This window comes from Harpia harpyja, chromosome 14, assembly GCF_026419915.1.
Source record: "Harpia harpyja isolate bHarHar1 chromosome 14, bHarHar1 primary haplotype, whole genome shotgun sequence".
Lineage (NCBI taxonomy): Eukaryota > Metazoa > Chordata > Aves > Accipitriformes > Accipitridae > Harpia > Harpia harpyja.
Genome location: NC_068953.1, coordinates 10,128,655 through 10,156,623, shown reverse-complemented (window position 1 = coordinate 10,156,623; position 27,969 = coordinate 10,128,655). Strand labels below are relative to the sequence as shown.

The 27,969-nt window shown below is 43.4% G+C and overlaps 2 protein-coding genes across 7 annotated transcripts in view; one reads left to right on the top strand and one right to left on the bottom strand.

Annotated features, from left to right (window-relative positions):
• OGFOD3 (2-oxoglutarate and iron dependent oxygenase domain containing 3) overlaps positions 1–6,412 on the top strand; it is a 50,559-nt gene extending 44,147 nt beyond the window's left edge. For 4 of the 5 annotated variants that reach the window (XM_052807395.1, XM_052807392.1, XM_052807396.1 and 1 more), the window contains one exon: positions 1,924–4,784. In XM_052807395.1, the coding sequence (XP_052663355.1) occupies positions 1,924–2,060 (137 nt within the window). In that variant the 3' untranslated portion in view covers positions 2,061–4,784. Of the gene's footprint in view, positions 1–1,923; positions 4,785–5,084 lie in introns of those variants that run through there. The other variant, XM_052807391.1, reaches the window with a different exon arrangement.
• Positions 27–26,785, bottom strand: LOC128150797 (urotensin-2 receptor-like). 2 transcript variants are annotated; one of them, XM_052807397.1, is made up of 2 exons: positions 25,571–26,785; positions 27–2,105 (listed from the first exon to the last, which is right to left on the bottom strand). In XM_052807397.1, exon 1 carries the CDS (start codon positions 26,732–26,734, stop codon positions 25,622–25,624), a length of 1,113 nt encoding a protein of 370 aa, XP_052663357.1. In that variant the 5' UTR covers positions 26,735–26,785; the 3' UTR covers positions 27–2,105; positions 25,571–25,621. The 2 variants fall into 2 exon arrangements, with proteins under 2 accessions (XP_052663357.1, XP_052663358.1); XM_052807398.1 differs by lacking the exon at positions 27–2,105 and adding an exon at positions 9,607–9,852.
• Between the last annotated feature and the right edge of the window lie 1,184 nt (positions 26,786–27,969).

The following is a 27,969-nucleotide window of genomic DNA, read 5'->3' as shown; positions in this document are numbered from 1 at the left end:
GATATGGGACCAGATGCACAAGGAGCTATAAGATACCATATATATGAAGACATATTTATTAAAGAAAGAAATTAAAAGACATTCTGTATAGCCAAAAAAATCCAGTTTAACTGCCTTAAACAATACACTGAAACTTGTCTAACTCTATTTACTACTACTTCTAATAAGAGATCAAACAAAAAACCTTGAAAATCAGTTTAAGGCAAAGCTTTGGGCGGGTAGGCGAGGGATTGATAATAAAGTATGTGAATGATGTTGAAATAAGATTTAAAAGAAAAAAATTTCATGGCACAGGACTTTGTATGAAATTCTTGAGGGTAGCGCTGTTCATTGCAACACTCGTAGGATAGGAGTGCATTGCCTTCATTTAGTCTTTCATCCAGAAAAGCAGGACACCAAGGTGTAAATGAGCTGTGCATACGAACAAATCTATTCTTTATATATAGCTTTACCAATTATTGATGTGCAGCCACAGGCAGAGAAGAGTATGATATGACTTCTGCTTGGCAGTTATGAAAGACTATGTGAACTATGAAAGATTAAATGTGAACTGCAACTGAACATGCAAGGGACACAGAGGCTACTTAAATAGACTTCAGAGATAAGTGAGTAAACCAAGCTCTATAAGGCCAGTCTAGTTTTGTTCAAATCTCCCATGTGTGCTGCTTAGGAGTATGTAAGCAAAGTAACTTCTGGATCTTTTGGATCACTTTTAGAAGAGAAAACCAGCTATGTGTCTGGTGCCCAGTTCTGTGGTGGAGATTGTGTAATGGTTGGAATAGTTTATCTTGTTCAAATTTTAAGTAGGCATCCAAGTGTTTCATTTTGCCTGATTGTGAATGAGTCCCAGGCAGAGTTAGATTGTCAATATGAGTTCCCTATGATAAGCTCTTTAAAAACTTTAATCTAACTTGAACAATGGAAAAAAAGCCTGAGTAGGAAAACCACATGCCATTGGGATAAAACAGTTGTGCATGAGTATTACTAGCTTTCTCAGGAGAACTTCAGCAGTCCTACAGAGTTGCGTCAGTTCTGAGTTACATGCCAACATCAAACTTTTACATTCTCAGAACAGTTTAATAATGTGAAAGTGCAGAGAGCTCCATTCTGCTGTTTCATCAAGTGGGATGCTAATATATTTCCACTGTCATTATCAAAGTAACTGCATTTCACCTTGATGCCACTTAAGGCTTGGAGAACCCTAAGGCAAGGTGGTGGTCAAAGCTTGGACAGGATGAAGCACAGGAGTAAGCACTTGCATTTATAAAACAATTTCCAAGCCAATGCATTGATGGAGTCATTCCTTCTAAGGAAAATTAATTTGTATATGACTGATACCTAACTTTCTAACCTGGCTCAACAGTGAGTGATCAGACTGCGCACAAAAAGCTATAGCAAATACTGGGTATAATGCTGATAAGCTGCCACAGCTGTTTGTAAACCTGCTGAGCGTTTTTTCACTGAAGACTTTTGGCCACCTTTGTAGTACTTCCTCCTTCTTTGGTCTAAAATTAGAGCCCAGACTAGAAGGGGAGCAGGGAGGAAATCAATATACTTTGCCGACAGTCACTAGAGTTGCTTTTTTCCTTTTTTTCTTTTTCTCTTTTTTTTTTTTTTTTTTTTTAATTGAGGCAACTAAGAACTGGCTTCAGATGTTCTTGGCTTCCTCCTGCCTTTTATAAACTATGAGTTATTGTGGAATTATGTCTCCAGCTTTGTAGCACAAAGGATTAACGTACGTTTTAAACAGTACATAAAGCTGTCAGAGTGCAGCATAAGCTCATAACAGTTTGTCTTTGCTGACCTATGGGCTCTCAGGTAGCTAGGGAACAGTTGGACTGAGACAACAGCAAAACTGTGCAGGGAGCTGATAGCCAAGTGGCAAACTCCATGTCACTGATTAAATATATTTTGTCTTTACAGGCCGGGTTTCCTTTTTCACCTCTGGATCAGAGAACCTTCATCGGGTAGAAAAGGTTCACTGGGGCACTCGCTATGCCATCACCATCTCCTTTACTTGCAACCCAGACCATGGCATTGGGGATCCAGTCTTGATGTAATTCCTCTGGGGATGGAACATGAGGTCAAATGGAATGAGAGAAGCCCTGCAAAAGGAGAAGAAAAAGGGAGATAATAACTCTTATAACCTCACATTCAATTAGACTTTCCCAGCTGTATTAATATATTGCAATACACTTTGTTTTCACATCCTTTTCCATAAATGTTGCAAACGGTGCCTTAAAGACCATCTAAAATTTGGTGTATTCTGAAAATGGTTTGTCTTCATGTCCTAAAGGGATAGGCTACAAAGAAGAGTTCCAGAGTGGGCTCTTTTTTTTTATTCTTTTAATTCTTCAGTTTAAAAGATACAAACAGTCTTTTGGACCATGTCTTGATATGACTCCCCATGCTGCTGTTACCTCTTTAATTATTTAGTCTCTTCAGTTACTAATGCGATGTCAAAGTTTGACTTAAGTTAATAGAGCAAGATGAGTGTTATTCTTCTGAACATACCTTCTGTTGAGATGAATGTATTCTCCTTAGCATGGGCATTAGTGGGCAATACACATGTGGTTTGACTACTGGGACTTACTTGAACTTTTTTTTATTGAATTACTACAGATATTTTCTGCTACAAACAGGGACTAGTTAATACAAAGTCAGACATACAGTTCTCTGGTTGGCTAGAAAGCCTATTGCTTTTGGATTGCAAATGCTTTGTGCTAGGCAATGTCACTGCATTAGATACCTTTGATCAGAATGCAGCATTCCCAACTCACCTTGTTTTCTTTGGGTCTTAATGAAAATGATCAGTCTCCTGGCTGTAAGCCTGGTGTTAGGGTTATTAAGAGCTCTTTATGGAGATGGCTTGACCATGTAACCCTGTACATTAAGTAAATATTAAAAAGGAGAGATGGGCAGAGGTAATCAGACAGTCCTCTGGATTCATCTGAGCATTCATTGTTACCTAATTCCCAGGTAGGGCAGTGTGGTTTGGGAGGGGCACAGCTGAGAAAAAACCCTAGTTTTATTGTGGTTTTCCATATGCCAGTTCTGGCCGCCTCCAACTCAATCCTGTGAACCCTGGCTTGCTGCTTGGAAGGCTGGGTAACAAAACTCCATGGACCAGTGGACTGTGGCATGTGGGGTCTGATGAGGGAAACTGGTGTCCACCTGTACTTTAAATTGATATGGTCTCAAGCTAGGGCTTTGTTGTAAAACACTTTGAAAATATCTATTTATTGGGCCTACATGTAATCTTAAGACCAAGTTGGAGGAAGCTTGGGTTTTTTGTTATTGTTGACACAACTGCGAATCTTGTGTTGTGAAATACTGTGTTTTATCTTGTCCAAAGCAATGTTTTATCTGCTTCAGAAAGTCATGATAGCTCTTATTGGACTTCTCTTTCTCAGCTTAGTATGAAGACTTATTTCTGTTAACTAGGACCATTAGTCTGTGGTGTCCTTGAATAATAAATTGCAAGGACTTAAGAGAAGAGGGGACGATTGCATTGCAGTACAGATAAAATAACATCTAAATGCATAATCTTGCCAACTACCTTACTTTCTTATTACAATCAAAGATTTTTACGGGTCGGTGCATCAGTAAGTGAACGGTAGGAAGAGAGAATTTGTTTGAGGGAAAAAAAAATTAGGAAGCAAACATGTTGATTTGTTGTAATAGTAGTCTATATAATTTGTGTGAAACACTTTGAAAATCTGGGAATGTGCTTTGATTTTTTTTTTTGTTGTTAATTTTTTTAATTATGTATACAGTTTTTACTTTTTAATCTACCCTTTTATGGAAATAATAAGTATTGGGGAGGATTACACTGAAAATCCATATAAATAGGAATGATGACAGGACACTTGGGCTTGTTCTATTGTGATTGTTCTCATTTGGCACACCAGCGAGATTAGTCTTTTGTAATTTCATTTCTTTGTTCTCAAACCTGAAAAGGGCTTCCTTGTCCGTGCTAACAAGGAAGAATTGTTAAAATGGCTGGATGCTAGGAATAATAAAGTTAGTTGGGTTCCATATCTAAATACTTGTCTTAAAGCCTGTTAATTCCAAGACATTTGCATTACACCCAAGTTGTAAGTCTATGTGAAGGCAGACCAAGATCACCAGCAACTGCTTTACTGGTTTAAAACTTGATTCCTAACATTACCTTGAGATTTAAATGTATGGCCTTTTTCACAAAGACACCTGTTAGCAGTGGAATCTGAATATGAATGGACCTGTGTTGATTTAGGTTGGGATTCTCCAGGTTGAGGTCCTATGTTCCAAAATTCCTCCTTCACTCTAAGTCCCATCACTGCTCTGCAACACTGATATATAAATTGCTTTGCTACTTTTTTTAAAAGCGTTAGTTACTTGCGTCTGTCATGCAGGCTTTGAGTTGCACTAAATGAAAATGCCACTTTCAGAGCTGCCCTCTGTAAAATACTGCTCAACAAGGTCATATTGGACCATGGGGGAAAGCTCAGCTAATCTCCTTTTGGATTTTTATCTGTTGAAGATCCTGTGTATTGTAGTATCTCCTGAACACAGTGCATATCTCATGCTATGAATTGACTGTCATTCAGAAAAAAAATCAAGTTGGTATTTGTCTTTTGGAGTTTTTAAGCTTCAGTAATGTGTTCAATATGATGACCAAACCTGTCAAATATAATTTGTGGAAAAACTTGTGCACAGTACCTAGTAAGAGAATTCTTCTTTTGAAAGAAGTATAATAATTCAGTATGCTGTATGTTTCAGTACTGACCAAGCTTCAATATCCAGACTACTAAAAGCAGTATCTAGATCTATGAAGAAATTAAATAGCAAATGAGGAAGTACAGTGCAATCTAAAAGATTCTGAACATAGCCTCCAGCAGGAAAACAGTAATTGCAGAAAGGCTGATGTTCCTGGGGCAGAGGGGAATCTGCAGAATTCAGTGATCATTAGAAATAAACTTGGCTTAATTTATTTTAGTCCACTTAAATACCCTGAATAACTTTTTATTAAGGGTATCTCTTCCCAGTTCTTGACAGATAATTCTGAATTTGAAATACTTTAATTACTGTCTGTTCTCTTTCAGGTTCAGCCTGCCTGTTGCTACTGGGAAATGCAGTGCTCTTTCTTAGAACTCTGATTATGCCAAGGACAGGATTTGCTCTGTTAAACTAGCATAAATCTGATGCCAAACTGCTGCAGACAAGTGCTCTTAATTGAACACGTGGTGATGGCAGAATTTGGCTTGATGTTTCCCAGTCGTGTGAGAACCTTTGTAAAGAGCTCTCGTGGTTCAAAGAAAGTAAAGAAAGGTCAGTACCTGTTCAGTGGGAATTGGGGCTAAGTCCTGACATTAAATTTACAGCCTTGTACCTGAAAGCATACTTGTTACAAGTATTTGGGAATGTTGATTTGTATTTTGAAAGAAAAATATTTGTAAGGAAAGGTAAAGCCTGCCTGTGTGAAAAGTCCCAGGGCGACATAGAAAATACATCAGGAGAGCAAGCCCGAGTTTGAATCCCTACTAAGAGACTGAGTGAAGATTCCTGAGGACTTCTGTGAAATTGTACTACTTTTAAAACTATCTTTCCATTCAGAGGTTTTGGGGAATATCAGGAGCTTTTGTAAAATTAACAGGTATGTGATCAGATTAGGTTTTCAGTGTAAACCTAGCTTTCAATCCTTTAGCATGCATTTTATTTTAATTTTTTATCTCCTATCACATGGTTCTAGGAACTCTGGGTGGACTTTTTGGCCTTTCTTATGTATAAAATTTTCATTGTGTAAGCAGTTGTGGAATCATTGTGGTTTTTAATTCCCCAGAAATCAACTGAAGGTTTGGAAAAGGTACATTTATGTTGAGATTTTCCTGAATATGTACTGTCCAACTGAAATATTCTAAGCTCCATCTTAATGAACTTCAAGTCCAGAAATGTGTACCAGGATACTCTATTTACTTCAGTTTGGATTTATAGCAGAAATTCGCTTCACATCTTATTTATTTTTATTTATAAGGTCAACAGGGTACTTTCTGAGGCTGTAGCACATAATAATGTGCACACTAAAATACAAGTGTAGCTGAAATGGCATTGATAATGACTATATTGTCAAGAAAATCTGGTTTTGTTGTTTCTTCCATTGCAATTCTTAGTACATTTGAATTTCTCCTTTATAGCTTTCCTTTCCCCAGTGAATAAAGATGGCTTTGTTTTTAATATAGAGTTCCTCACATTCCTTCTACATCCAGATACCCTTACACAGTGTTTACATGTGAATTAGATCTCTCTAACATGCTGATGTGTAGCTTTGTGCAGTATTTCCGTCTTGTCTAAATTCTAGGAATAAAACCAGGAAATGTTGCTGGAGGTCAGGGCTCTCTGAGGAAAAAACAAATACAAGCAACCACCCTCCTCTTCTTCCCTCCCCCAAGAAAAAAAAAAAAAAAATCCCACCTCCTGTCTCTGGAGTCTCTTGTGCGGAAATCCAACCAAACATTCCAAGAGCAGCAGAAGAGTTATTTCCTTTCTGAACCACAGATGGTTCTGGCATGCATCGATCATCTTACCCTCGTTCAGAAAGGCAGTCTTCTCAGGAAATCTGGCTAAGAGAGCCATCGTAAAGTGGTGTCTATTGCTCCTTGTAAAATACTGTGAAGAACTATAGCATACTTTTGCCTTATCTCTGTTTTTGTAAACCTTCTTAGGAAGCTGAAAGCGAACTTTCATGTTTACTGAAACCTGCCAGTCAATTCTTTCTTAATGATCATCAGTTTATCCCTAAAGTATTTGTGTAGGCACTCTTTATCTTCCATATGAGTGTTGGTGGCTTGTACTAAAGCTTTTCAGGATGGACTGTCCAAGGAAAATAACTGTCCTATTTCCAAACTGCACATCTTTCTTTGATGCTGTCCATCACTTCCCCTCAAATCACTTATTTAATCTCTCAATTCTGTCCCAGCATACTTAAGCTTTTACCTGTAGCATATATTGAAGAGGGTATATAAGCTCAGTCTGTTATTTATTTATAGATTGGCTTGCTAGAACTGAAAAGGAACTAGCTTTTTCCCTATAACCCTTTTAGTCCATGCAGTGCATTAATCTTTAAGAAGAATTTCTAAAGGTACTAGAACTGTCAAGTGTTGCTCAGTTTTTGAGATTTTTTTCATTCTTCAGCATTCATTTTTTCAAATACTCTCATATTTTTCTTCCATTACAGGCATTGTCCATACTTGAAACAACACGCTTTATTTCAGAAATACTTATTTCTATCTTGCCTGTTTTCCTATATAGCTGAAATAATGACAAGGTAGGGATCAATGTTGCCTGCTGTTGAGCATTCTTGTCTTTCATGGTAACTTGTGGACAGTGAGTACTGAATTTTGAAACAGATAACTAGCAAAACGTTTGTTTGGTTGGTTGGTTTTTGCTGTTCTTTGTCAGTGACTGTTTTGCATTAAGGAACTGCTGGTAGAGCTGCTCCTTTGTGAACTCATTGACTCTAACGGGATGCTATGCATGCAGATCAGACTGCAGGATCACAACAAGAAATGCCTTGCTTGGATAGTTCTTATTGTAAAATCAATAAAGCAGCCTAGAGGTACCATCTCCTTTATCTTTGTAACCTTTAGATGCATCCAAACAAAGCAAAAACCTCAAAATATCTAGGTTTACTGCTGGATAATCCTGAGGCTGTCCACAGAGTCTGAACTGGTTGAATCCATGAGCTGCCAGGTCAGATATATGGTTAATAATGAACTTCACTGAGTTCCTCACCCGAGACTTCAAGTTGAAGGCTCAGTGGTATGGAAGTACAGAAGGAGCATATGCCTGAAACCATAGTGCCTCTTTTTGAAGGAAATATTTTATTTGTAGAGAGAAGCTGAGATTTATGGAGCATTCATGTTACTTGTTTCTGGAAACTCCTTGTTAGAGGCATCCAGTGCTCAAAAAGCTCATTTTAGAAATGGATTTCCTTCCTGTTCTTTTGTTAACAACAACAACAACAAGCCAACTAGGTTACTGAGGCATGATTCTTCTGGACAGACACCTTGAGAATTTCTCTTTCTCATTCCTCAGTTTATATAATTATATTAAGCCATTTATGTAGATGCCTGGACACCTTGCTCCTAACTCTGCAGAAAAAAATCTTGATATTTTCTTTTAAGACTGCTTTTTGCTGCGTGGGTAAGGTCTCTGGGTGGATTCATGCCTTGGAGGTGACAGCCTCAGCATATTAACTTGCCAGGCAGACCATTAAATCTGGGGGGAATAAACAACAGCAGATCCTAATGGAGTCATTTTGCACACATTGGCTCAGGATGGTGGTTTCTTCCATTCCCTCTAGCAGGCAAATGTTTTTATTTCTGATTTCTGTTACTGAAGAGGAAACATGTTCTGGGAGTTCTCTCTGCATATTAGGGCTTTTAAATGTGATTCATTGAATAACCCCATAAAAAGAAGGCCATGTTTTACCAGGTGATTCAAAACTTAAAGGCTGCCGTGAAACCGGACAAACGCTAAGCCCATTTAGTCCTTGCACTTCTCAACACAAAAGTAGTCAGAAAAGTGATCTTGCACTTGGATTATTTCTACTTCACTATAACATAAATGTGTTTCTTCTCATTTGTTTCTTTATTTTAATGGGAGACAGAAATTCATTGGGAAGGCATTTCTTTCCACAGGGAGGAATATGATCAAAATACATTGTTGTTTACTAGTATGAAAGAAGAGATACAACAAAAGTAAGTCAAGCAGAGGGGTAAGTTAAATTTAAGATGCTGTTAGGCAGAGAGCAGCTATGGGAGATTTTCCCACGCTGAAATGTCCATATCAATGTTGAACTGATGTTTCACACCCCTTTTTAGTCTGCTTTATTGTTTCATTAGAAGATCAGACAAACAACTGGAAACTGCAAGCTTTCAGCCAGAAAAGCTCTTGGCATTAAAACCCTTCATAAAACTTTCAATGGGATCTCTTCCACAATACCATTTACTTAAGCTATTTCTCCTGTCCATATTCTGTTTGAATTAATAGTGTATGTTGAGTATGCCAGAAATAAGTTAAGTCATGCTGCATCCATCTATTTAAAAAATTATGAAATTAGCCTTTTTTCTGCACTTATCTTGTGTATCAACTGGGACTTTTTTAGGTAATGGTGTCCACCATGTATAGCACCTGTCTATTGTACCTTTTCTGGCACTAGGCAGAATTTAGACTTCTAAATAAGAAATAATCCCAGAAGAAATTAAGACTGAATTCATAAATATACGAAAGTATACAGAAATTTTCCCCTTGAAAAAAAAAACAAGAAGGTTTGAAAAATGTGGGGTTTTTGGAACCATAAGAAAGGACAAAGTTTTAGTCATTTTGTAATCCGTTACTTGAGGTGTATGTACCTGCTCCTCGGTACTCTCCATTGAGCTTCTACTCTGCTTTTTCATGCTTGCACAGTATCTGGAAATCTAGTCCTCTCGCGTCTCATTTTCCCTCTCTAGTTACACACACATTGTGTTGGAGATCTTCGTCCCTTCAGACCACATGCAGGCAGGAAGAATCTCTCTTCTCTGCCTCAGCACAGGCACAAATGAATGCACGTGGATTTCTCAGGAAGGCTGTTCTCATCTTGAAGAGTGCCCAGCTGAAAGCACACAGCTCAGGAGGTGGTGAAGGCACTCACTCATGTCACATTTCTTCGTGTGAAGAGCCTTGAAGTCTTCCATCTTCACAGCTGACTGCCTGCTACCTTTGAGCCTTGGCATTTTCATCTCAACAACTGGAACTTGAGACCTCTTGACTTTGTTTTCTAAATGCTTTTAGCACCTCCAGATGGCTTGTGAGTCAGTGAAATCCAGCATGCTGCAAAAATTATCACTTTCAATATAAGGTAAACATGTTTCGACTCTGCAGCTAAGATTTTTAGCTAGGCTTTGCAGCAGGCAATTAAAACTTGTCCTCTTCCTAATCCTTCTCCTTAAATTAAATACTTCAGCCATAAAGCATGCACAGAAGAGCAGTAATCAAAAGCCTTTCCATAGCTGAATTCTACAGGGAGATACTTTTGACATGTTCAGGTCTAAATTAATTTTTCTGTTCTCTGGTAAGGCCAGCTTTGTGATTTCCAGGATCCCGAGTGAGGCTGAAGTGAAGGTGTTTGACAGTAGCTGTGCTGTTCACCTGACTCCCCTGGAGTAGGAGGTGTAATAGGACTGTAATTGTGTGTACACTTAAAAGGGCTTAGGTGTTAAAGTTACAAACATGTCGGGTCATAAGGAACAGTAGTATCCTCTTACTAGATCATTTGACAGAACTGAAAAAAACCAGAAAGCTTTGAGCCTTAAAGCCTTGTTTTTAACGAATGGAGTGACTAAGTGGATCAATTAACTTAAAAAGTAAATGTCATTGTCTGCCTCTCCCCTGCCCATCAGCTGAACAGGCTTATTGAACCTTAGTTTTATTTCCTTCTAGCTGTGGACAAACATGCAGGGGATGGACGTGCAGCAGGGGAGAAGACTCAGCTTGGTTATTAACCTGCCTCCTGAGGCTGCAGTCACTACTTGTTCTAGGCACCCATAGCTACTTCCTAAGCACTAGTGAGGGGCTTGTTTGTGGTATGGAAAAGACAAAGGTGGGAACAGGACCAGGATATTGCAAAATCTTTTAAATTAAAAAGATTTTAGTTCTCTAATAGTGATGGCATGTTTGCTGAATGCATTCCGAGTAGTCCACTACACCAGATTATATCACTTAGGTGACAAGTATTTTCCAGTTGTGTTCAAGGCCCTGAAAGGTGAGGACAGCACGTACACATCTGAGCCAGCTTTATTCATGTAGCATGCCAGTAGTTCAGGTTTGTATCAGCGCGACAAGTAAAATCTGTTTCCAAATTAGCTGCCTTGAAATTGAGAAATATTATTTTGTCGGGATGAACGCAGGTGTGGAAAGAATGCTTGACTTCATGAGCTTATCTAATCTCAGTCTCCTTCAAAAGTAAAGTAAGTTCTTAGAGATAATAGCCAAGTATGCTTCCTAACCACATGGGGATTTACCATTCCTAAACAGCTAAAAAGCTGAAACTAATCTGAAATATGAAAACTCCATAAAACCGAGGATTTTGCAACAGTAGTGTGTTGCAACTAAAAGCCAACCTCTGTATTTGGGCACAGGCTTAAACCAGCCCTCAGCAGGAATTTTTACAAGTGATTCAGGTGAAGATTGCTAGTCCTCTGTATTTCTGCAAAATAAGTTTAAGACTGTTGTTATGGTACCCGAGTTAACTGCACAGGCTTTTTCTAGCCTTAATCTTCCTTACAGACTGCTCCTGTTCATGTTGGATCGCAGGGGAAGGTTTCTGCTGGGGTGGTGCCACCAGCCTGCAGGCACCTCCAGTACCCCAATGTAGCTCCCCAGCAGCAAGGGTGTCAGCTCAGCTGCATGCTTCTCCTTTCAGGAGACAGTTACTCTAAACAGCAGAGATGGTGTTTATCCTCAGGGCCAGGACTCCATCAATTTGTCCAGTTTATGTTGGGAAGAGGCAGTAAAACCGATGCTTACAAGAACTCTGACTGCACATGCTCCCACGCAGGAAGCCAAGAAAACCTTTTGTGTCCCTTGGCCTCTCACAAGGTGGGTGGTAGAGACCACCCCAGGAGGAGGTTCAGGCTATGGTGGGGGCTGGATGGTTGGCTCTGGCTGTCAAATCCAAAATGCAGTCAGCAGCTGGGATGGGGAAGACACATCTGCCAGATCTGGAGACTCTAAGGAGGTGGTGGCAGCAGAAAAGACTCTGGGGGGGAAATGGGAGATAATATTTGGGCTCTTTTGTGGGACTCAGCAAGATGTTACAGGTGATGGGAAGGGTGAGACCTTCTGCTGCTGAAGAAGTGCTGAGATGGAGCAAATGCTAAATCCGGGTAATGGCGAGTGCTGAACGGCAAAGTCTAACATCCCAAATGACACTTGATGGGGATTGATACCACGCGGGTACACGTGATGGGGAAAGGTAAGACTAACTGATGGCCCAGGGACTTCAGCAGAGTGTGGGATCCCTTCACAAGAAGAGACAAATAGTTTTTGACAGACATCTCAGTATTGAGAGTTGAGATCCGTTTGCAGCAGCACTTCTCCAGCCATCCTTTGTTGGCAGGACTCTATAGCTGTTGACTTTTTGTAGTTTCTTGGGTACCACTAAGGAAAGGAGGCTGACAGGAGGGGCAGAAAATTCATGCTGCCCTGGTGTGCTACAGAAAGATGCTGTGACAGGGAGACTTAGCTGGAAGAAAAGATCCTGACAGCACTGCTGTCATCCTTTTCCCAGCACAGTACCTTTAAAATCCAGCAGAAAACTTAGGGGTATGGAATCAGCGTGTGGCTGCCTCAGTGGCATACATCCACAGAAACCCGAGAGATGCTTAGCAGGAAGTGCCAGAAAGCACAAAGGCAAGACTGAATGTTTAAAACAATTCTTTTTTTTTTTCTTAATTTAAAGCTCCTCTGGAGCTTGATAAGCTAATTTGCAGAAATGTTTTGCATAAAGCCTTACTTTAAAGTAGGATGTCTCAGGAAGAATAGTTAGAAAAACTTTAGTTAAGGAACCACTTTGATTAAATACCACTTCCTCGGTATTTAGCTCAGCCGTGCTGTGTTCTTCCTAAAAATCACTGCCTGGGAGTGGAAGTGGCCCCAAATACACAAACGTTAACCCTCCAGGGCATAATATATGTATATGAAACTAAGGTGGGGAATGAAGCAAAGTCTCTTGTCTGATTTAAGGCAGCTACTTTATTGATGTACTGTTTAATTGTTTTGCTAAAGTAGATCTCTCGGCCTTATTAATTTAGAAGAAATTACTAATTGAAGAGAAAACACTAATTCTAGCCCATATGTTTAACTTCATTCTTTTTCCTTGGGGGCAGGGAGAGAATATCCCGTAACGCTTCTCTACTTGAAGTCACAGGATCTCTTGAAGAGCTGCCTTATGCCTTGCCCTCTTGTAGGGGAAAAAAAAAAAAAAGGAATATTTAAAATCAACCAGATCCCACCGGGCACTTCCTCATCTCAGCAGCCCAGACTCAGAATGGACGAGCTTCATTAATTCGGAGCAGTTTGGCACAATATTCAATTAAGGACCTAGTGGAGTACTTGACTAGTTATCATTCCAGATCATTTGTTCTGCCTGTTTGAGAGTTACAACCCTCGACAGGTTTGGATTCCATTTCATTCAACAATTTTGTAACCACGGGTAACTGCAGAAATGACGTGGCTCTGTGGTGCTGCAAGGAGGCTGTCAAGGTTGTCAGATTTTAAAATAAACCTGCTTTGATGGCTTTTCTGTTTTGCAGAATTTACCTTGCAGAGTTTGCTCTGAAAAACCCATTTAAAAATTGTTTTCCTTTTTTGCAGCATTTAAACTAAAAGCAAAATACATTAAGTTCATGGATGCCTTTGTAAAAGACTGGTATGTCTCCAGATGTACAAGATCTGGCTTATTCTAATCTCTTTCCCCTAATAGAAAAAAAAAAGTTCACTTCGTTCTGAAGCGTACTGTGAAGGATGAGGTTCAGTATGGACTCTTCCTCCTCTTTATTTTGTGTGTATTACAGACAGGATCAGAGGAGTTGCTAGCTCTTGGAGGCTTGAAACATTTTTCACTTTGGAAGTGCAAAGGGGGTAAATCTGCCTGTGGTCAGCAAGGGTTTCAAGGCTTTGCTTTTTCTTTTTTCTCCTTTCCGAACATCTGCAGTTGACTTCCATGCTGGGAGGAGGGTATGTTTTTCACTAGTATGTGCCAGCTGACAGCTAAATCCCACAGGCATATCTACAGGGGTAGTTACACCCGACCGATACTGTGCATGAAGAATATCATGTTAAATTAAGATAAGACAAAGGATAAAAGCCCAAAGTGAAATAATTATTTTAAATCTGTTCACTAATTGTTTAAAATTAAGTTGTACTCATCTTGAGTCAAATGCTACCTCCCATTTAAGTCCTACCCTCAAAACTCTCCCAAAAAGTCCTCAAATAAAATCCTTTCAGTTACAAGCCTGCTGAATTCTCATACAGATACTTGACATTCTTGGTGCAACAGTAGAGATGACAACAAGCTGTAAATGCTTTTTTGTCTTGAACACTGCCTTGCAGACTCCCCACACACCCTGGAAGTTAGTCTAGGCTCCAGAAAGCATCCTCTGGATGATAAACATGCTTCCTAAGCCTTAAATTATCATAAACCTTAAACAGAAGAAACGTGCCCAGCAACTGCGTCAGATCAGCAGCACCAGAAAAATGACAAAGGCTCTAAGCTTTTCTCCTGCTCGCACTTACTGGGCTTTATTAAACAGTCATACTTAGCCATTCTCTTTGCAATGTCATTTCTTCATCGGATGAGAATTTGATCCCCAAAGTGCCTGAGTGCTTACAGGTGAGTTGTTTCTTATTAAACACCTCACTGGAGACTGACAGCAGCTTCGGAGAGATCTTAATGCCCATGACAAATGTGGGAGGGTCAGAGCTAGTAGGGACTAAGGACCAAACCTGTGACACTGCAAGGCAAAGAGCAAGTGCCATCTTGATGACTGGAGTCAAAGACTAGAGAGAAAGTGTTCCTGCTTTCCCCTGGTAGTGTGGGTAAGCAAAGGTTTTCAAATCCAGGGAAGGTGAGCACTGCTTTGGAAGGCTAAATTTAGCAGTGATTAAACGAGCTCTTAATTAACCAAATATTCCCCCTGCTTGCCCTTCCAAATTATTCAATAACTAAACAATTATAATGAGCTCAGCAAGTAATTACTATCCATTCCAGGCACTGCCCTCACCAACGGCAGCCTTCGAAACCACCAGCTGTTCATGTGCTGGCTGGGAAATGAAGTCCATGAAGTGCGAGTCAAATGAAAACTGAACAGGAAAAAACTCCCACAGGTTCAGAGCCAACGTAAGGAAAACTGCTCCCCTCTGCTGAGTCTGTAAGTGTGTAGTCCCTTCCAGACTGAAGATCCATCATAAAAATTATTAGTGTGGATCGAAGCTGCAGTACTATGTTTTCGTGGGTGCTCTGGCAAAGATACAAAGGTTCCTGATGGTTATTCTGCCTTGGAAGGCTTTGCAAAGCCTCCCTGGGAGCTAATGTGCCTCTCTAGAGAAGGAAGCCACAGCCTTACTCATCAACCAGAAAGAAGAAAACAGAAGGTAAAGCCCAAATCATCCGAGAACACAAGTCTTAGAGGTATTTGTAGTTGCAGCAGGGTAAAAGAAGTTGGATGGTGAATTCGGCCGTTTACTGGTCTGAGTGATATTTAAACAAGAACAAGCTCAAGTGCATTGAAGCTTTTCCCCCATTACTTTTTAAAAGCTATTTGAAGATGTCATTTCACGAGCACTTCTTTTCACGGCCCATCAGTTGTATTGGTTTAGCTGCCTGCGGGTGAATGGTGAATCTGCTTGGGACAAGAATAATTATTTTTGGCTTGACTGGGAAAAAAAAAAAATCAAACCACCCTACAAATTAAAACAGCTTAATCCTTTAAAACCACAAGCCTGCAAAAAACAGATGTACCAGCCCAAATGAGGGGACAGAGGAGGTTTAAGCTGGAGCAACAGTAAAGGAAACCCTTGTCAAATTATGCTCCTAGCTATGCAGATGTAACTTCTCTAATGTAGTTGAAGGATTTGCTTATAGCAGTCACACTTGAAGAAACATGCCTGCTTTCTGATTAGGTTGTGGAAATCAGCAGAGACTTCTGCCTTCTCTGTGGGCAACCTGAAACAACAGATTTGAAATTCAAGAGGTATGAAATTTCCCCAAAGCCTTGAAACTCTCACTGGGGTGTTAAAGAATCTGACAGTGGTGGTTTTAGCTATGGAGCAAAGCGAGGGTGGAAGCAGAGTCCCTGGGAGAGGGTGCAACTTGTTGCTGAGAAGGAAGTGTAACACAAAGAAAGGACAGAACATGCAGAGACAGGAAAAAAAAAGCACCTAACATTAAAATAAGAGCACCAAAGACAGCAACATGCTAAAACCAAGTGCATTTCTACTGCACAAATAAACTAAACAGTCACATTTGATCCATGATCTTTCTGTAAAAGCTCTCTTCAACGTGGGCAGGAGATTCCGTCTATGGAGAATGATGGGAATGTACAGTCATTAGGCAGGTCCTGGGATGAAGCCCGTAATTATACATAGACCCTCCACAGCCTGAGTCTGAAACACATGCCTCGGTGCTCTTGGAGATAAACATTTACTGAAGAATGTGACAGAAGACAAAAAATGCCTATTAAGATGCTGCTTTGATGCTTTTTTTGAGATCTAAGCTAACGAGCTCGTGCCAGCGAGCTTCTCTATTTCTTACTATGCCCTGACGCTATCAGAGTGGCAGAGACATCCCACTCCTGTTGTTCCAGGCTGCCTCTGTAACTCCTTTCCCTGCACCACGAGGGCTTAGTGCTTGTAGCGGAGTTCGGAGACTCCCATACTGGGTTTGCTTGCGAGCACAGTAAACAGGGCAAGAAGAGAGGAAGACTTGCAAGGAAGTCAAGCTGGGTCTTGGCTGTGTCTTGAAGGGGGCATGTGGCTGTCAGATCAAGCGCTGGTTCCACACCGAGATCCTGACAGGAGGTGAGATTTCAAGAAACCATAAGTCTCCGGCAGGTGCCAGTGCCTGGGCACGCGCTCAAGCCCCCTCGGGGTGCCCACCTCTTCCCCGTCCTATTTTCACACCAGGTATAAAGTCTTATTATTAGAGGTAGCATGAAGCTGATGTAGTATTGCCTTCCTAAGCCTCCTCTCAGCCTAAAGCAATTTGTCTGTGCTCTCATTCAGATTAATGAGTAATTCAGTGTGCCACACTAATGATTTCACTCTTGCATTCTGGAGGCAGTGTAGCTGTCAGAGCCCTTCTCCCCACGCCCGAGGACCCTCTCGTCCTGCTTCCACGGGGCCCCTCTGGGGCTGTGAACACGAGGACTTGAATTGGGGGACACACAAACAGTTTCCCAAGGCTGTGAAGTTATAGATTTACAGTTTTTTCTTGTCTTTTATTGGACTAAACCCAAGACTTCTTACAAGTTTTTTCTTCTCAGTAACAGAGATAGATACTGAATACCAAGGGCATGCAGTGCCTGCTAAAGAATATATTAACTTATGATTGATGGAGGTAAAAGACCAAGTGATGCTCCAGCTCTGTCCCCATCCCTCCGCTGTGTTCCACTCCCACCCCCCGCTTTAAGCCAGATCTGCAAGGAGCTTTTCTCCTAACACTGGGCACCGTAGGCTGTGGAGCTTCACTTTCTCATCCTGCCTAAGAGAACCTGCTGCAAAGACAGAGGCGGTGCTTTGAAGCTTGAGAGGTGTTTGCCATAATAAACTTGCCTTTGTATTCAAACAAACAAACAAATGAAAACAGCTGAGCAAAGTTACTTGGTTGCTACTTCCTCTGCTTCTGTTGTTGGGAGCTACTTGTGCTGTGCCTCAGGCAGGCAGAGGTTCCTCAACAGATTTAATCATTCTAAAAAGATGCCAACACCAAAATGACAGGGAAGGTCTGCTGTGTTTAGCAATCAGTGATGAGTGTTAGGGATAACTCTTTCTATTCAGCCTCCTCTGCACCCAGATCCTGCCGTTGGAGCAGGCTGCGGCACAGGCTTTGCCTGGGAGGAATGCGCTGCCTTTACCTTCACTGACCCCAGTGCTCCCAACCCATAACGTGGGGAAGAAGAGGCTGCCAGGAGGTAAAGAAGAGATTTTGCTTCCCTACCACGTCTCCTGCTATTGTTTCTCACCCAAGGAGGGGCTTTAGAGAGGGTATGGATGCACTGAAATGATGATGCTTTTATCAAAAGACTCATTTCAGCTGTGTTCCCAGCGAAGCCAGCCGAGGACAGCTGCCATTGCTGTGGGCTACATGATCATCTTCGCCGACTGGCTGCTGTTAATCAAAAATGGTGGAGTTTTGGTACACAAACACTTCCTCTGTTCGAGCATTAATAGCTAACCTGAACCCTAAGTTATCCCTACAAGGAGACCTTTTCACTTCCATACGTAGCACCTCTCATCCAAGGATCTCAAAACATTTCACGCACATCAGTGACGTCTTAAAGCACTTGTGCCGACGATGGAAATAGCATTGCTGTTTTCTAGGCAGTTAATGAACAGCGGCACAAGAATAAGCGACTTCCCCGAGGTCACAGTGCAAGTCAGTGGTGATTTTCTATGAGAAGCCAGGACTTGTGACCTCGCCCCATTTAAGTTAATCTCTCTCTTCAGCTCTGATGGTGAGTGCTGCCTCAATAGGCATCTCCGACATCAAAACCCTTGTAAATCTCTTCTGGATTTTATTAGCTATCTTGCTCTAAGCCTGCCTGGGTTACTTATCAACAGCACTAGTGCTTTTAGGATGAATGGCCTGTGAGTTCCCACCAGCAGATGATGTGAAGGAAGATAAATGTATATACTTGAGTGGGATTAGATAACCGCTGCTGCCACGAGGCATGATGCAGGCGGGTGCTGCAGACTCCCTGTGTAGTCAGTCCTGCTATCGCTCCTTAATCTGAACACTGCCCAGGGGCAGAAAGCTGCTTTCAAAATGTGGTGGCTAGAGGTAACTAGGGCTCCAGCTGATTTTATAATAATGTCGTTTCTGTAAGATATTCCCTTCTACAGTGTTAAATGAAAGAAAAAAAAAAAGTTACAAAGAAAAAGCAGAAACTCAATTTATACCTGTGGGATTACTGGGTTTTTGAGTAGTGTGATGCTGGGAGCTGGCTCTCAGCCCATGCTCCCCAAAGGGAGGATGCTGCAGGAGCTCAGCACAGAACCTGGTACTGCCTACTGCTGTGCACAGCTTGTCTGGTGGGACCTGCATGTCCCTGAAAGTTTAGATGTCCTCTTCTACATGTGTCTTCAAGAGTGCTGCTGTCTCTTACCTTTTTAGCATTGCTACATTACAGTTAATTTACCTTCTCCATCCTTCCAGATTTTTGAACAATAAGTTCAATGCAGCCTGAGAATTGCTATGTAGTGCCTTTTCCTGGGAGGCTTCTTGGAAGAGCCAGCCTTGTGGTTCTCAAATGTCAAGCTGATATTTAAAAAAAAAAAAAAAAAAAGGCACAGAAGTGTCATGAATTTGATGGACGTCCCTGGTGAGGTTTGCAGGAGTGCATATATAAAGTGGTAACTCTCTCCAAAAGGCTATGTTTATGGACCCACCACATTTAGCTTCAGGAATCTCCCTTGCTTTGTTTGGATGAAATCGTGTTTGGTTTGAGTTAAGAATTCAGGAGCTGAATTCAATATCCTAACGGGAATGCACAAGGAAAGGCTAACAACATCTCAGAGAAACACTGGCCTAAACAAGCTGAAACAAACTTAGCAGATTTTACTTCTCCAGCATTAGCACCGCTTTGGTTTTAGAATTGTATCCTCTGCCAAGCACGGCTGATATTGCTGGATGGTTTGATTTTGCACAAGCTTATTTACTACTTTCCCTCCAGATATCTTGGTGGAGGGGTTTGGGTAGGATCGTCTGCAATGTTGAAGTTCAGCCTTCTCTAATAAATCCAACAAATGCCTCTTACCTCTTCACCGTATTTCTCACTGTAGAAGCATTCCTAGTGTTTACAAAAATGTTTCATTTAAATTATAAATGGAAAGAACTAGAAAAGTAGAGCCCAAATGCCAGAAGAATTCTTCAGGATTCATTTCTCCCTTTCCTGTTTTCATTGTCCCTTTCTTGGGTGGGGAAGAAAAGGAAGATGTTGCAGCAATGTTGCTTTGGTATATCCCATTGGGAACTTTTTCTTTGGGGACAAGATGGCTCTAGTTGGGACCACAGATCACAAAGCTCAGTTTTGACCATTCAAAACCTGCTAAGATGAAGTTAGTCTCCCCCAAAAGTGATAGACACCACACTAGAAACTCAGTGTGGGCAGAAAGCTGGATTTCTGAGCAGAAATCTTGATCATTTAAAAAAACCTCTTAATATATATCCCATTTAGGTTTTTAATATACCTCAATAATTTCTTTCAGTGTTGGGTGTCTGACAGAAGCTTGTTGCATCCTAGAGGTTTGGCCAAGCAAGCCGGCAGCGAACTCCTCCGTCTGCTTTCACAAAACTCAGCCTGGGCCATCCAGCCCCCGCGATACTTTGCTACCAACTGACACATCCTTTCTCTCTGAAGTGTTTTAGATACATTCCCAAACAAGGGCAAAAAAGCTTGTATAATGATAATAACAATAACTTTAAAGGGTACTTACATCCTGTGAAGCTGTAACTACTATTTTGGAAACAAAGCAATATGTTTCTTATAAGCCACAGCAATTAACTCCATGTCTCTCCTATTCCCCAGAAAAACTTCAAACCAACAGCAACAACCAATATTATAAGGCAAAAAAACCCCAGCTGGGCTAAACTGTAGTTAGTCACTGGCTCTGGGTGTTTCTGTGGGTGCTGGCAGTGAGGATGCTGTGCAAAATGACAGGAATAAAGTTAGTCTGGGTTCGGCATAGAAAGAAATGTGGGAGGGGAAAGTTAGCACTTGGAAGCAGGCTTTCTCTTCACAACAGGCCTTTCCCCTTCAGATGTGTAGTAACATTATACTTTAAAGAAATTAAATGCTATTATATAGGCAGGTTGTGCCCTGATTCTGTGCAACCACTACATTTTAAAGCCTAAAATAAAAAGCCAATTTTCTTCCCCAAGACCTCAGGATGGAAGATTGCTGCTGCCACCGGAGGGACTCACAAATACGACGGTAGGAGCTGAGCATCCCCGAACCAGCCAAATTTCCTGGTGAGGATGTCTGACTTTCAGGGGCTGCCTTCAGGATTTCTCAGGTGCTCCGTTATCCGCTCCCAAGGCTTGAGGGCTGGGTTCAGACAGGAGGTTTGTGCACTTTCTCCTCTCATCGTGCTGATGGGGGAACAGATTATGAACTTAACCATCCTGCTTGTTCTCCTCGGTTAATGCAACTGGGCAGCAAGCCGTGCATTTTGTAGCATGCAAGGTAGAAAATGCTCATAAAATCACCTCTATTTCACTGGCTTCCTTGGTATTCAATCACACACTCTGCACCAAAAATGACTACTAAAATAGGAGTTAAAAAGTTAATGATTTGCTCGCATTCATGATAAAATTGTAACATGGGGCTTTTGAGCATTTATTGCAAATTTGGTTTAGAAAAGTAGAGAGGAAGATGATTAAAAAAATGTGTGGCCGAAGGTAAAGTCTGCAAAAATTCAGTAAGGTTCAAATGGATTCTCCTGTGTCTGGTGAAAACAACCATTCTCACTTGTCCCACAAAGGACTGCTGTTTTCTCTTTGCAAGTCAACGGGGGAAAATTGCCATTGCTGCAGCAGATACTACTTTAGATTAAAGGAAGGAAAAAGGACTCAGGATGAAACTGCATATCTTTCACAGTCTGGGTTGGGGTTTGGTTTTTTTTTTTTGGTCATAAAAACATAAACTCTAAGGGGTGTTGGACAAGATTTTCTAGTGATTAAACTATTCTTTCTTGTAAAGCATGTATGGAGTTCTGCAGTGACAACCTCTGGCTCAGCAAGAAAAATGCTGTTGCCTTTCCTAAAATTCCCATTTCCCATTTTGCTGAAGAACTAGCTGTGTCACTAAACCTGCAGCAAAATTTCATTTATAATAAAAAACCCAAGACATTAAGAACCACAGGATTACAATGATTTGGGTATGAGAAGTGATCCCAGAGTACACATTGCTTGCCTTCTTGGAATGTAGGAGGATAGCCAAAGTAAAATTGTTTTCAAGGAAATAACCACATTTCGCTCAGGTACAGCCCGACTGACTTTCCTGTTGTTACTTCAGCCCTAGCCTGAGATGCTTCAGATTTGCCATAAGTGACAAGATATGTAGAGTTTGCAAAGTCCCATCATCCCGATTCTGTTTATGTGTTGCCTCTCAATTTTCATATGCTTATGTAGCCTCTGTGGTTGTGGAAACAAGATGTGTTTTTAATCTCACGATTTTGCGAGTCCTGACTCATTCTCTTCAGTGTTGAGGACAGGTAATACCTCTCCCTCACATAGGAAACAGCCTGAGCTGCTTTAGAGCAGTTTTGCGTGGCCTGCACACAGGGAGATGTGCTTATAAATACTGAGATCCTACCAAATCCAAAGCAACACCCTCCCCAAAATACTCTGGGTGAGCTGCATGCAAAGGTACCCCTTATGGGTAACTTAAAGGTTGTGTCAGCCCTGGACAGGACTCTCTGCTATAGACAGGCAGCAGCAATCACCTTCCAAAGCTAACTACCAATTTGGTTTTGTTGCTAAAGGAAGATACATGAAGACTGCGTCCCCATTTCCAAAACATGAGCTCACCCAGAAGAGTCAAGGCTTCCCCAATCACAGACAACAGGAACTCAGTTAAAACATCTGCTCTTGCAGGTATTTATGAAGTGGGTCAAACCTTCTGACTTTTGGCAGTTTAACTGGTCCGATGGGACAATAAGTGGGATGTTGTTGATGTAATTCATCTTTTAAATGGAGCTCTGATCCCTGGGAGTACAAGATGCTCCCGAGGAGTCGTGTCTGCAAAGGTCTACTCCACGTCGTGCCTCCTGTGCTGCTGAATAGCCGTCATTCATCACACACAGCAGCATCTTCTTGCTGGCCAGTTTTCCGTGTTAAACAGGCTCTCCTCTGCCCCAATGACATGCTTTGTGGGCATCATCAAATTTACTGGTTCTCTTGCTAGAGTAACCTCGTACAGGTTTGTCAGAGCCTGATGGGAGAGAGGAGCAGCGCTGGGATGGGACCAAGCTGAAGCACATACTGGTTGAAAAACCTGATGAGTGACAAATATCCAATATTTTGCCTTTCATCTGGATGCTCCTCCATCAACCCTTTAATGTTTAATGCTCTGACGATGTGGCACAGAAGGCACATCCCCTATGTACCGTTTGTGATGCTGAGCAGAATAGCAGAATCCCTTCTGGGGACTGACGGGGCATCTCGGGAAGCATAGCCCAAATCCAACCCTTCTGTGTGCTCGTCCCCGTATTAGGTTACGAGTGGAGATCTCACCTGCTCTGCATTTTTGTCCCTTTTTTTCTAGGCATGACTCCTTTTCAGCTTCCCCTTCATTAATAACTATTTAATAATAGTTTAAATTTAGACTGTTTGGCTTTAGATGTTTTAACGTGTGTTTTTTTAAAGCAGAAAGTGTATTCCCTAATACTCTTTTTGACACCTATACAGCTCTTCCATCATCTGCTTCCCCTTACATACCTGTTAATAGATATACACTGTACCTTGCAACTATTTCATACATTGTAATCATCCATCCTATAGCCTTGTAAAGCTGTGGTGGGTAAGTGGCCTTCCAAGGACCTTCTCCTCAGGCCAAGCAATGGAAATCAAGACACAACAGCACTGTGTCGCATCAGGATCCAAATCAGGGTGGGTTTTTCTTTCCATAGCCGTAAGAATTTTTTTTTTTTTTTCTCAGAGGTGGGCAAATGGCATGTTCAACACCTGGAAGGGGTGCAGCCATGCTTGGCTCTGCCAGGATATCCGTCTGGCCATACCGTTATGCTCCTGAGAGCAGGACGGCACAGCACACCTCGCAGATGACGCACGTACTCCAACCTTCCCACACCGCCTTTTGAATTAAGTCTTATCTTTGTTATTCTTCTATGGGAGTGACTTCCAGCCTCGGAAACGGGAAGCAAAGGAAAAGTAACAATGACTTCAGAATGAATAATTAAAAAATGAATTAGTTCCTGAAAAGTTGTTCCTAAAAACTGTTGAAGACCGCTCTCCCTGCCAATTCCCAACATGAACTGTGTGTTAGTCCCCCTATTTCACAAGGAAATAGGCACCATTAGGTCTATTTACACTGCCCAGCTTGGTAGCCTACACAATACTGGAACATGACAAAGTGGTCATCAGCATTTCAAAGACAGTTCTGCAGTTAAAATCAATACAAGCAATTCTAAGGTGAGTTTCTTATTTCCCTCTCCCTGAAAAGCACCCCAACAACTGCATCTATAAGAAGAATGCCTGACTCTCGGCACAGGAACGTGCTTCCCTGGTCTTCATCCAACATGTGCCCTGAAGGGTTTATTTTTCCGCTGTTAGTTGAGTGCATAAAAGCCAGTGTGTTGCTGTGCTGTGTTCTCTGCTCCCAGTCCTTGGCTGGGGTGTCGACACTTCGTGTCTCTGCTTTAGCACAAACATACCCTAAGGTTTGGTGTGTGACATGAGAGGATCACCCAAGGACACGGGAACCCAGTAACACTGCAGGGCTGGAGCGGGACTCCCCTCAAGCAGATGGGGATTGGAGTATGCCATAAGGAAGTGGAAATGACTGTTCCTTAAGCAACTGCCTGCTCTTTCAGAAGTCCCTGGGCATCAATAGCTGCTGACAATAGTTTATACAACTCGTATCTTGCTTTACTTATCCCCAGAGTCTGTCCCAGAACAGGAAAGAGGAATATTGAACCCAACTTCATCCCCATGTACACGAGCTCTTCAGAGAGCAGCTCGGAACAGCAGCCTCGCCCCTGGTAAATACACCCCCCTGAGCTGGGCGAAGAGACCATACGAGGGGAAACCTGATGATGGTCCATTTTTTTTAACAGCATTCATTTTATAAACTGAGGTTTTACAGTTGTTCAGATGCTTACAGGCATCTCTACTGTCTGTGGTGAAGGTTTACTATGAGATGCTAAGCGGGGAGAAAATGAGCAGAATACATTGAGGCAAAATGCTTTTGATTACATGTAATGAATAAATTTGTCCCTTTTATGATGAGTCTCATGATACAGGATTCAGTCATTTTTCTTAGAGCCTTAGATCTTTGAGTGATAGGATTATAAGGCATTGTTCTTTCTTTCCAAGGTAAATTTTCAGTTTTTCAAGCCCTGTTGACTGTTGAGAAAGGGACCAGCTTTAAAAAAAAATAGTCAGTGGCAAACTCAAATCACCTTAGGTAGAAACCTTAAAAAATTACACGCTTTTTTTAGATAATCCTGTGGTTTCTGACAGCTTACCTTGTGGTTTTTGAATGCTTGGAGTTCGAAGTGCTGCTGCAATGAATTTTAAAATAGAGACTTTAAGCTTGATGAAACTGTAGTGCACTCTAATGTAACAGGAAATAGGAAAAGGGGCTTAAAGGTCTCCTTACACGCTCTAGAAACGAAACAGACAATGGTAACATATGGGGCAAACCCAAGGCTGGCAGCTGAATTAAGCAATACCAGGGCAATTTCAGACTTTTGCAGATCTGACCCAGCTGTAGCCTGAAGATAGCACTGAGAAACCACACAGGAGAAAGTGTGCAGAGCTGGAGCTGGGCAAAACTCAGCAAAGCGTGAAAAGAGTTTGTGACTGAACCGAACAAAGTATCCAGCTCATCTTCCGCACCCGAAACCCTGAAGGATATGTCCTGCACGGCTGCTGGCTCCTGGCAGGACCCTCCTGACAGCCCTAAGCCAGAGGGAAATTCAGACGCACCTCCTAGTACTTGGGTTCACGCAACTTCTTGCCCCTAACTAGAGTGACCACCAGAAATTAGTTTTTAGGACCCTTCAGGGCTAAGGGCTCCCAAAGCCCTACCTTGGCCAGACGCTCTGCTGGTCCCGGTGTCTCCGGAGCGCTTCCTCTTCCTCACTTGTCCTTCAGCGTGGCCATGCCCACGGCCTCCGAGCTGTAGTCATACTGGTTGCTGGAGGACGTGGACCGTCCCCAGGAGCACTGCAGGTTGGAGCCCCTCTTGCGAAAGGAGGATGTGAACCTGTAGAAGTTGCGGTGCCTGTTGCGCAGGTATTCCCGGTAGTTTTTGGTGAGCAGGGTGTAGAGGAAGGGGTTGATGCAGCTGTTGCTGTAGGTCAGGCAGGTCACCAGGTAGTTAATGCACTTTTGGGTTTGGGTGGTGAGCTGCAGGGAGCTGCTGTAGAGTCGCACCAGCTGCCAGATCCAAAACGGCAGGAAGCAGGCCCAGAAGACCAGCACGATGCTGAAAATCATGATGAGGACCTTCTGCCGGGGGGACCTCTTGCTCTTCTCCTTGTGGGGGGGGTTCCTCTGGGACTCCAGGTAGGTCCTGGCCAGGCGCGTGTAGAGGAAGCCGATGATGATTCCTGGGGCCATGATGCTGGTGCTGAAGAGCACCGTCAGGTAGGTCCGGTAGGCATCCACGCTCCAGGTGGGCGCACACATCCTCTTCACCTTGCCCTCCGCCTTGCCCCCCTCGGTCAGGGTGACCATCAGCATCATGGGCAGGGTAAGGAGCAGCGAGACCGACCAGACGGCCCCCGCCGTGACCTTCCGGTAGCCGCGCGACCGCTTCAGGGTGTCCAGGGGCCGGGTGACGGCCAGGTAGCGCTCGGTGCACATGAGGGTGAGGGTGAAGATGCTGGCGTGCATGGTGAGCAGGTCCAGGCTGAGCAGGATGCGGCACCCCAGGTCCCCGAAGTACCAGTCCTGGGCCAGGTAGGTGCAGACGATGAAGGGGATGGTGGAGAGGTAGAGCAGGTCGGCCAGGGCCAGGCTGACGATGGAGCTGTACATGGGGGCCGCGCAGCGCGCCGAGTGGCACATCACCACCAGCGTGTAGACGTTGCCCACCACCCCGGCCACGTACATCACCGACAGCACCGTCCCGAAGGCCGACGGGATGAGCAGGGGGCCTCCCCCGGGGGGACCGCCGCCCCCCGCCGCCGCCGCCGCCGCCGCCGCCGAGGCGTTGCCCCCCGCCGCCGCCGTCCCGTTGGGCTCCATGGGCGGCGGCGGCGGCCCCGCAGCCTCGCACCGGCCCCGCAGCTCCCGGCCCCGCCGGCGGCCGCTCCGCCCCCCGCGGGAGGCAGGGCGGTACCGGGCTGCCCTCGGGGGAAGGGCTGCCGCCGCCCCCCCCCCGCCCCGCCGGGGCTGCTGCCATCCCCCCCCCCCCCGACCTTCCCTCCGCTCCGCGCCCCGGGGAGAGGAGGGGGGGGGGGGAGCGGCGACGGCCGCCCGCCCGGTGCGGGGCCGGCAGCGCGGAGCGGAGCTGCCGGGCAGGTGCCGTCCCGGATCGGGGTTGGGGGGGGGTCTGTGCGGGGCCCCCGCGGCAGCGAGGCGGCAGCCGGAGAGGGCGCGGAGGGGCCCGGAGCGAGCGGGGGGAGGCAGCGTGTGGCCGCCGCCGAGCCGCGGTGAGCCCGGGGAGGGGGGGGGGGGGGAGCCGGCGGAGATGGGCTCCCCGAGCGGGGAGCAGCCTTGGAGAGCTCCGTGCCACCCCCCCCCCCAGGCGAACAAAACCCGCCAGGCTGATGTAGGCTGTGGGAGCTTCCGAAAAAGTTTTTCTGGTCGCTCTGCTGTAATTCGGGTTTTCCCTCCCGGGCAGGCAGCGTTGGGACTCGGTGCTTTGCTGCAGGGCATGGGGCAAAGAAGTCCCTGCGGGCAATAGGGAGAGCCAGGGGGACCCGTGTGTTTCTCGGGTGGAGAGCACGTCGTGTTTCAGAGATATTCGGAGACAGACGGAGGTGGAGGTGGATACAGACCCGGGGCTGAAACAGCCTCTTTTTTTTTTTCCGCGGAAATCGCTTGTATTTTGAGTTTTACTCTGAATAGCACGGCGACGCTACAGAAATTTGAGTAAGATTGAAATTTGAGCTTTAGTGACAGCTGATTCACCTGAAGAGGGTGAAGTTCAGAGTGTGATGAATGAGGCTTACAGAGACAACTTTTCCAGGTAGGTAGGAAATCTGGTGACAGTTGCAAAATCAATGAATGCCTTACATTTTGATCTTATGTTAGAGAAAGCAGAGATTAGGGCAATCCATAGTCAAAGGACAGCTTTCCAAGGGTACAAGAGTGCTGTATTTCCTCAGCTCCCATTGATTTCCAATAGGAATTAACTGGCTTTTATGCCTTCAAACACTTCTGCTTAAACCAGAGTGCTAAAATGACTGCTATGTGTTTATTTGCCTGTTTTAATCCTTCCTCAAAGTGCTTTTGTGCAAACTGTCATCGAATTCTCT